This window comes from Felis catus, chromosome B4, assembly GCF_018350175.1.
Source record: "Felis catus isolate Fca126 chromosome B4, F.catus_Fca126_mat1.0, whole genome shotgun sequence".
In the NCBI taxonomy this organism is placed as follows: domain Eukaryota; kingdom Metazoa; phylum Chordata; class Mammalia; order Carnivora; family Felidae; genus Felis; species Felis catus.
Window position 1 is genome coordinate 129,665,397 of NC_058374.1, and position 8,772 is coordinate 129,674,168.

At 57.4% G+C, this 8,772-nt stretch overlaps 1 protein-coding gene across 1 annotated transcript; it reads left to right on the forward strand.

The window, feature by feature from the left end:
• The first annotated feature begins 343 nt into the window (after window positions 1–343).
• Window positions 344–8,057, forward strand: HMOX1 (heme oxygenase 1). The gene is made up of 5 exons (XM_003989222.6): window positions 344–520; window positions 2,229–2,349; window positions 4,563–5,054; window positions 6,416–6,515; window positions 7,519–8,057. Exons 1-5 carry the CDS (start codon window positions 498–500, stop codon window positions 7,647–7,649), a joined length of 867 nt encoding a protein of 288 aa, XP_003989271.4. The 5' UTR covers window positions 344–497; the 3' UTR covers window positions 7,650–8,057.
• The last annotated feature ends 715 nt before the right edge of the window (window positions 8,058–8,772 follow it).

The window sequence follows — 8,772 nt, forward strand, 5'->3', positions numbered from 1 at the left end:
GAGGTGACATTTAGGGCTCTGCCGGCAGGGTCTGGGACTGGTAAGTCCCGGCTGTGGCCCGCCCGCCTCCTGCTCTGAGACTCAAGCCCCCGAGCTTTCTGGCTCTTTCAGATTCCTGGGGAGCACAAGCCCCATCCTGGCATGGCGGGGGGCCTCTGGAAGGGACAAAATCACACAGTTGCTCAGATTTCCAGACATTGTTGCCTTTTTTTTTTTTTTTTTTTTAAGCGTCCTGTTTTAAATTGCTTTGTTTTCCGAGGGTCATATGACCGCTCCCCCTCCACCCCCGCTGGCCTGGGGCGGGCGCGGCGCGGGTGTTGCAACGTCGGGCCGAATGTGGGGATCAGCTGCTGGCCGCCACGTGACCCGTCCGGGCGATAAATGGACGGCGCGGCGCGGCTCGGCACAGTCGCCTTCGCCACTCCTCCCGCGCGTCCCGAGACGTCGGAGCCAGCACCCAGCACCCAGCACCGCAGCGAGCACCGAGCGCCGGCCGGATGGAGCGCCCGCAGCCCGACAGGCAAGTGAGGGGCGCGGGGCCGGGGACAGGCCTCTCCCCGGCGGGCAGCCCCTGCTCTGCCGCCCGGCTCTGGTCTCCAGTCCCTCCCCGAGACAGAGCGGGGAAGCCACATCGCTCACTCCCTTGGGTTTCCCGTTAAGGAGAAGCTGGGTTTCAGTCTCGTCCGGTGGACCAGTTAGAGGGATAAAAGGTGGCTTACCTGGCTGGCTCCCCGGCCCCGGCTGGGGGACCAGATGGGTGTGACCCTAAGGTATCCCAACTTATTTATTTATTTATTTTTTGTATTGGACTTTTAAATGACTTTGGAGGTGCTCTCTGCTTAAATCTAGGATCCCTGGAGCTGCCCAGGCTGGGTGACAGTGGCTGGTTCTCTTACCAGAGCCCCCTGGTGGCCATGTCCTTGTCTTACTAGTTGTCGGGCACTTGAACAAAAACACCACTGTGGCTTTCCTGGCCCCATTTTACAGATGAGGACTTCACAGACCAGGGAGGCAACAAGCCCAAGGTCCCCTTGGCTAGCAGGTGTCTGAGCTGGGATTTGAACCACTGTCTGTCCGCCTCCCAGTCTGGCTCCTTCCCTTCTCCCAGGAGTTCAGTGAACATGTACACAACAGGGGGTGATGTTTCTGGAAGGGGGGGTTGCGGGAGAGAAAGGAGAAATGACAGTTCTGCGGGAAGTGGATACAGACATATGGCAGAAATACTCCCAGAAAGGGATTCTTTTGAGTAACGCAGAGTTTCACAGGCTTTTTATTTTTTTTTAATTTTTTTTTAACGTTTATTTATTTTTGAGAGAGAGAGAGACAGAGCATGAATGGGGGAGGGTCAGAGAGAGGGAGACACAGAATCCGAAACAGGCTACAGGCTCCGAGCTGTCAGCACAGAGCCCGACGCGGGGCTCGAACTCACGGACCGCGAGATCATGACCTGAGCCGAAGTCGGCCGCTTAACCGATTGAGCCACCCAGGCGCCCCTTTCACAGGCTTTTTAAACCAAGCACTTTTATGATGCGCTTAACATTTATTTTTTATTTTTTATTTTTTTTAAATTTTTTTAACGTTTATTTATTTTTGAGACAGAGAGAGACAGAGTATGAACAGGGGAGGGGCAGAGAGAGAGGGAGACACAGAATCTGAAATGGGCTCCATGCTCTGAGCTGTCAGCACAGAGCCCGATGCGGGGCTCGAACTCACGGACCGTGAGATCATGACCTGAGCCGAAGTCAGACGCCTAACCGACTGAGCCACCCAGGCGCCCCATTTTTTTTTTTAATTAAAAAAAAATTTTTTTTTTTGATGCGCGTAACATTTCAAGAGATTTGTACCTGAAACGTCAACAAAACAGTTGAATTAAATCTTGGGTCCAAAGCCAATGCAAGCAGTGATGATGTAGAATATGAATGTTCATATTTTCGGGGGCTACTTCTCCCCGGGCATTGCAAACCGCACCCCCCCTTTTTGCCAATAACTTGATATCAGGGTTTCCCAGTCGGTTGTAGGACCTGAAGCGCGTTGATGGGGCTGTGTTGGAAGGCAGTTGGGAAGGAAGGTGGCCTATGTATTAGATGGCAGGTTGGAGCGATTTCCGCAGAGGACTCTGATCGCTCTCTGAGGCCTGCTGAGAGGCAGATGGCAGGCTCAGAAGCTCAGCGTGGGGATGAACCCTGCTCAGAGCCACTCTTATTCACCCTCCCCCCTCCCCTCTGCAGCATGCCCCAGGATTTGTCAGAGGCCCTGAAGGAGGCCACCAAGGAGGTGCACGTCCAGGCAGAGAATGCCGAGTTCATGAAGAACTTTCAGAAGGGCCAGGTGACCCGGAAAGGATTTAAGGTATGTGGCCTGGTGGGGACCAGCCCTGGTGGAGAGTATGACAGGGGTGTGTGTGTGTGTCCAAGGCACCCAGGCCAGTGGTTTAAGTGGAAATTCGGCCCAGGGATGCTGAGGGACCAGATGGGCATGTTCAAGGGAATCATTTTGCAGATGATACCACGGAGGCTTAAAGAGGGGAAGTGACCTGCGCAAGGTCACACAGCAAATTCCCAACCTGTGACGGTAGTGCTGTGGAGGGGCACGGGCCCTAGTGCCATCAACTGAGCGCCTCCTCTGTGCTGGGCATTTTTAGTTTCTTATTCTGTGCCTCCCCTCTGGGTAAGGAAGATGAGGAAGGGAAGGTTCAGAGAGGTGAAGTAGCTAACAGAAGGTCACACAGCCAGTAAGTAAACGGGAAAGGCTGAAATCAAACCAAGGCTTGGTCGCACTTCAGACCTTGTGCTCGTGATGTAATTCTGATCTGCCTCTGAAGGCAAGGGGCAGCACGGGTTCGAGCCCGACCGCGACCATTTCCTAACGGTAAGATTGTGGGGACCTCCTCTATGAAGTGGGGTTCCAACACAGTGTCGTCTTCTTTTTTTTAATGTTCATTTATTTTTGAGAGAGAGGGACAGAGTGTGAGCAGGCGAGGGGTAGAGAGAGAGGGAGACACAGAATCCGAAGCAGGCTCCAGGCTCTGAGCTCTGAGCCGTCAGCACAGAGCCCGACGCGGGGCTCGAACTCACGGACTGTGAGATCACGACCCGAGCCGAAGTCGGACGCTTAACCGACTGAGCCACCCAGGTGCCCCCTCAACACAGAGTCTTCTTAAGCACCCGCTTCACGCGAGGCACTGATTTTCCCAGCACCGCTGTGGAATTCATGCGAATAAAAGGCAAGCACTCCAAGGGTCAGGCGGGTGTCTGGTGGTCAGACCTCAGCGTGAGGAAAAGCTTATTCAGCTTGAATAGAGGGGGTGGAGCAGGTGTATCCCCCCTGCCTCTGACACCCCGCCCTTTTGCAATCGGCACCCTCCCCCGCTTCCAGCCCAAGAGATGCTGCAGTGACATGTGACCTGCAGTTCCAGGAGGCGTGACACACACCCAGTTGGTGTACTGTAGCTGGGGACAGCGGGAGCCGCGGAGGTGACTGCTGGAGTATCCCATAGCCAACCACTGGGACTTTGGATGTTGCGTCTGAGCCACTGAGTTCAAAGTGGGCACAAAGATCCATGAGAGAACCCACGCTCGTGGAGGTGATGCTGATGGCGGTGACGTTTATCACCACAGCCTCTTAACCGAGGGCCAAGGGCCAGGCTGTGCCTAGTACTTTACCTGTGTCACCCTGCTTGACTCTCCCATGAGTCCCCTTTAGTACATGCTTGTCCCCTTTGGCAGGGGAGGGGACCAAGGCTTGACTTGACGGTCACTCAGACCTCAAATCGCCAAGAGAGGGCGAGCGGCTTACCCAAGGTCACACAGCTGAGGACCGGCCGAGCAGAGGTCAGAACCAGGTCGGTCACACTCGATAGCCCAGGCTGCTTTGTATCAGAAAGCTGCCCGGATTTCTGCCCTGTTGAGAAAGGAGGCTGCCACGAAGGTTTGCGGCTTAGAAATAACTTGGAAACCTCAACCAGAACATCTTTGTTCTCCTTCAGACTCAAACTTAGAGTATTAACGTGTAATGGCAGTTCCCCAAGCCAAGGTGGACCGGGCCGGTCCCCCTAGACTAGACCAACATCTAGAGGTGTGGGGTTCGGAGTGCGTTTCCAGGGAGAATTGGCCGGCCGGCAGATAGTTACCCAGAGGTCAAAGTCCAGAGGCGCCAGTAAGCACTTTCAGTCAGGTCCTCCCTTGCTCTAGAGCTGTGCTGGTTCCCTAGCAACGCCTGGGCCTGACTTCAGTTTCATCTCTTACTAGCTGTGAGACCTCGGTTTCCTCCCCTCTCTGAGCCTCCCTTTCCCTTTCTGTAAAGTGGGGACAGCAGCTCCTCTGTTCATAGGGACTAAGTTAGGCTGCGTGTTCATCCCATGGAATAAAAGGGTTTAGGCTCAGCGGGTGCACGATCGAATTCTCTGGCTGCTGTGTAGAGAGGGTTTGTGGGGTGGGGGGGGCAGCAAGAGGGGGGAGCCCAGCCTGGGGAGGTCGTGAGGGTCTCCCCGGGGTGGTGGGGGGAGGGGCCGGATGGGGTTCTTCCGCGAGGCGGGCAGCCTGACCTGCTCGCTCCGGTTTCAGCTGGTGATGGCCTCCCTGTACCACATCTACGTGGCTCTGGAGGAACAGATCGAGCGCAACAAGGAGAACCCTGCCTATGCCCCCCTCTACTTCCCCGAAGAGCTGCACCGCAGGGCCGCCCTGGAGCGGGACATGGCCTTCTGGTACGGGCCCCGCTGGGAGGACGCCATCCCCTACACGCAGGCCACCAGGCGCTACGTGCGGCGGCTCCACGAGGTGGGGCGCAAGGAGCCGGAGCTGCTGGTGGCCCACGCCTACACCCGCTACCTCGGCGATCTGTCTGGGGGCCAGGTCCTCAAGAAGATTGCTCAGAAGGCCCTGGACCTGCCCAGCTCCGGGGAGGGCGTGGACTTCTTCACCTTCCCCAACGTCGCCAGCGCCACCAAGTTCAAGCAGCTGTACCGCTCCCGCATGAACACTCTGGAGATGACCCCCGAGGTCAGGCAGAGGGTCATCGAAGAGGCCAAGGCTGCGTTCCTGCTCAACATTCAGGTGAGGAGCTGGCTGGCGGCCCAGGGTGGCCACTGTCTCCCCTCGCTGCTCCTGTGGGGACATCGCTCCTACACAGGGGGCGTGGGCTGTGGGTCATGGTTAAAGGCATGGTTAGGGAGTTAGGCTCCTAGTTCTGCCACTTCCTAGCCGGGTGGTCTTTTTTTTAATGTTTTTATTTATTTATTTTTGAGAGAGAGAGGAGAGAGCGGGAGAACACAAGCAGCGGAGGGGCAGAGACAGAGAGAGAGAGAGGGAGACACCGAATCCAAAGCAGGCTCCAGGCTCTGAGCTGTCAGCATAGAGCCCGATGGGGGGGCTCGAACCTGTGAGCTGCGAGATCTTGACCTGAGCTGAAGTCGGACGCTTAACTGACTGTCCACACAGGCGCCCCACTAGCTGGGTGATCTTACCTCAGTTTCCCCATCTATAAAACGAGGATGTAACAGCGCCTGCCTCTTAAGAGTTGTTGTGAGAGTCAAGTGAGTTTATACCAATCAAGTCCCAATGGCAGGGCCTGGCACAGGGCCAGCCTTCTCACGGTTGGTTCGTGGTCTCTCAGGGTGTGAGAGGCACAGTTGTAGCACTCTGTGGCAACACCGTGCGACAACATAGACTTGTGTGCGGCCGGGTTGGCATTGCAGGGGTCACAGGTGTGGCCGGCAAGGCAGGATGCAAGTTTCTAGCATTGCCTCAAACCCAAGGGGAGCGTGGGCTTTGAGCAAGACCTTGAAGGATGACTGGGCGGAGCTGAGGGTGAGGTTCCTTCTAACCCGGATGTCGTAGAATCCTATAGCTCTCCCCTCCTCCTGGGGGCGCTGTGGGGACTGGGGTCTTAGCTCATGCCTTCCTGGGCCCCTTGGTTCCCAGCATGGCACCCAGCACCTGTTAGGGAGCACCGTCCCTCCCTTGCAGTCCCCTGACCGATGACACGGGCAAACGGACCTGGTCAAGCCTCCCAGAAGGCTCTGTGTCTTTCGGAGGGGTTCAGAAAAACCCCTCCAGGGGCTTTGGAGCCGCTGGAAGGCTGGCTCTTGCTGCCTGACCTCTGGGTCAGCCTCGGTCCAGGCGCTTCCCCTGCAAAGCCTGGCTAGTGAGCATCACGAAACACACGGACCAAGGCTGAGTGGCGCAGGGGGCGGCTGGGTGAGGACAGCGGGCTGCAGGAGCCACGTACACTGGGTACCGCTCGCGGAATAAGACTTGGCCCAGGGACACGGGACAAGGGCACGAACAGCCCCAGTGAACCCTGACGTCAGGATGCTGGTTACCGGGGAGCATCTGGGGAAGAGCAGGCAGGCGGTTCTAACGTACTTGTCACCTGTGATGTCACTGAGACGGGCTGTGTGTCTTCTGTCTCTCAGCTGTTTGAGGAGCTGCAGGAGCTGCTGGGCCAGGACGCCGAGGACCAGAGCCCCTCGCAGGCACCGGGGCTGCGCCGGCGAGTCGGCAGCGGGGCGCGAGGTGAGGGTCCCCCCGGGGATGGCCGCTGTGGGAGGGGCGCGGGGCCCAGCCGCGTGTCTCGGGCGCCGCTTGGCTGCCCCGTCTTCCGAGTGTTCCGAGTGACAAGTGGGGCGCAGGCACAGGGCAGGCACAGTGGCGCTCGGGGCCAGCCCTGCAGCCTCTCCACACCTGTTTCCCCATCTCTGAAATCAAGGGCGGTCAATTTGTTCTCGTTCACTGTCACCCCCTCCCCCCGCCCCTTTCATGGTTTCTGAGTGGAGACCCCCTGATGGGGGGCAGGGTTCTGGAAGTGGTTCTAGCAGTTACCCTGCCGTGGGACCCGGGGGAGGCACGGGACCCCTCGGTCTTCTTGCGTGTTAGTCCCCCCCCTCATGTGCCTCCGTGGCAGTCCTGAGAGAACATCTGGAAAACTTCCAGAAAGACCAAAGTGCTCCACGAAATGCACCCTCATCGAGCCCGACACGGGCGTGGGCAAGATTGTGGTTTTGGGGGGGGGGTGAACAGAGAAGTGAAGGCCAGCCCCCTGCTTGGCGGGTTACTGTAGGCCTTGCCCCTCGAGCCACCAGCCTACCCCACCCGCCCTGTGGCTTTCCCACCTGTGCCAGGACCCTGTGGAGCCCTCTGTTGGTGGAACCGCGCCTGGGGACATGGGAATGAGGCCAGTCCTGATGGGATTGGCTAGCTGGTGTGCGGGGAAGGGGGGGGGGGTCTTTACCCTAACACAGCAGTTCTCAAAGTGGGGTTCCCCGGAGTACCCCTGGAGGATGTGCCTCACCATGCGGGCTGGTTGAAAATGGAAGAGCGGACAGCTGGGAGAAGGAGTAAGCTCCCTGTCTTTGGAGATAACCAAGCAGTGGCCAGAGGGCCCTCTGTCTGCTCTAGCAGACACTGAGCAGGAACTGTACTAGAGGCTGCCGAGACCCTTTTGCTGTGTTCTTCTGGGACACCCATACGGCCACCCATGTCCACCTGTTGGTGACGTTGCCCCCTTTCTCTCTCTCAGATGCTGCTCCCGCGGAGACTCCCAGAGGGAAGCCCCAGCCGAACCTTCTCTCCCAGGCGCCGCTCCTCCGATGGGTCCTTACCCTCAGCTTTGTGGTGGCAACGGTTGCCGTGGGGCTTTATGTCATGTGATTTTGCAAGGGTGCTGGCCCCTCAGGCTGCGAACTCTGTCCCACCGAGGGCCCTCTTTCTGGAGAGGGCGCGTCTCTTGGCTGGCTTCCTTACTGTAGGCAAGGGGGGCTGTCTGGGCCCCCCGCCTGCCCTGTCCCTGCGTCCCTCTCTCTCTGGAAAGGGAGGAAGAGCCTGCGGCGTCTCCCCCAACCGAAAGCGCATCCAACTCAACGACTTGCACTTCCAAACTGGGATGAGGGGTCCTGCCTGGACCCTCAGCAGCCCCCGTTCCTGCAGCAGAGCCCAGAAGACATGGCCAGAAGTGGCAGCTGTCTTGAACCTCCCCATGCCCCGAGTTCGCGGTCTCCTTGACACGCCATGACCGCTTGCCCCGTGGGCCATGGCCATTTTTATACAAACGTGCAAAGATGTTGTGTCTTGTGTTTGTCTTGTTTTTGTCGGAGCCACTCTGTGTTCCTGGTTCAACGTGAACTGTGGTATTTTGTTGTGTTCTGTTTTTATAGCGGGGTTGGGGCGAGTTTGGGGGGGGTGGGGAGGGAGGTGTTTAACGACACTGTGGCCTTGGTCGCTAACTTTCGTGTGAAATAATAAACTACATTGCCTGATAGTAACTTGAAGTGTTTTTCTTGGGCGCTGTTACCCTTGGGGAGCGGACCTTTCCCCCACTTGTTTCTTGAATGCCTGGTGGGGAGAAGGGGCGAAGGTGGGGGTGGAAGGAACCAGTTTCGGATGTTGGTCCCCGGTGTGGGAATGTGGGGGGCGAGCTTTTGGGCAGCGGGCGTGTGCAGCTTTGTGCGGAACCTTTTTGGATGCAGGACTGCTTTACTGAGGATGGCATTGCCCTGTTAGGCGGCAACGGGCAGCTTATGGGATAAAATTTATCTAGTCGATAACAGCGAATCTTTGGGACTACACTGAGATGTGACACTGCTGTGGAGCGCAGCTGTGGACGTTCATTATTAACCTCTGTGGGGCTCAGTCCTGTCATCTGCAACACGAATGCGGTGAGACCCACATCACCTGCCCGTCTGGAGAAGCAAACGAGAGGCGTGTAAAATGTCAACATCGCCCAGCGTCAGCTCCTATTTTGAAAGGAGGGTGATAGGGGTTTTGTGATTTGGGC

What these genes read in the sequence shown, in the direction of transcription:
- HMOX1 (XM_003989222.6), top strand. Translation starts at nt 498, where the DNA reads ATGGAGCGCCCGCAGCCCGACAG. An exon ending in GAGCGCCCGCAGCCCGACAG is followed by an intron (nt 521 to 2,228) that starts GCAAGTGAGGGG and finishes TCCCCTCTGCAG; the next exon opens with CATGCCCCAGGATTTGTCAG. An exon ending in TGACCCGGAAAGGATTTAAG is followed by an intron (nt 2,350 to 4,562) that starts GTATGTGGCCTG and finishes CTCCGGTTTCAG; the next exon opens with CTGGTGATGGCCTCCCTGTA.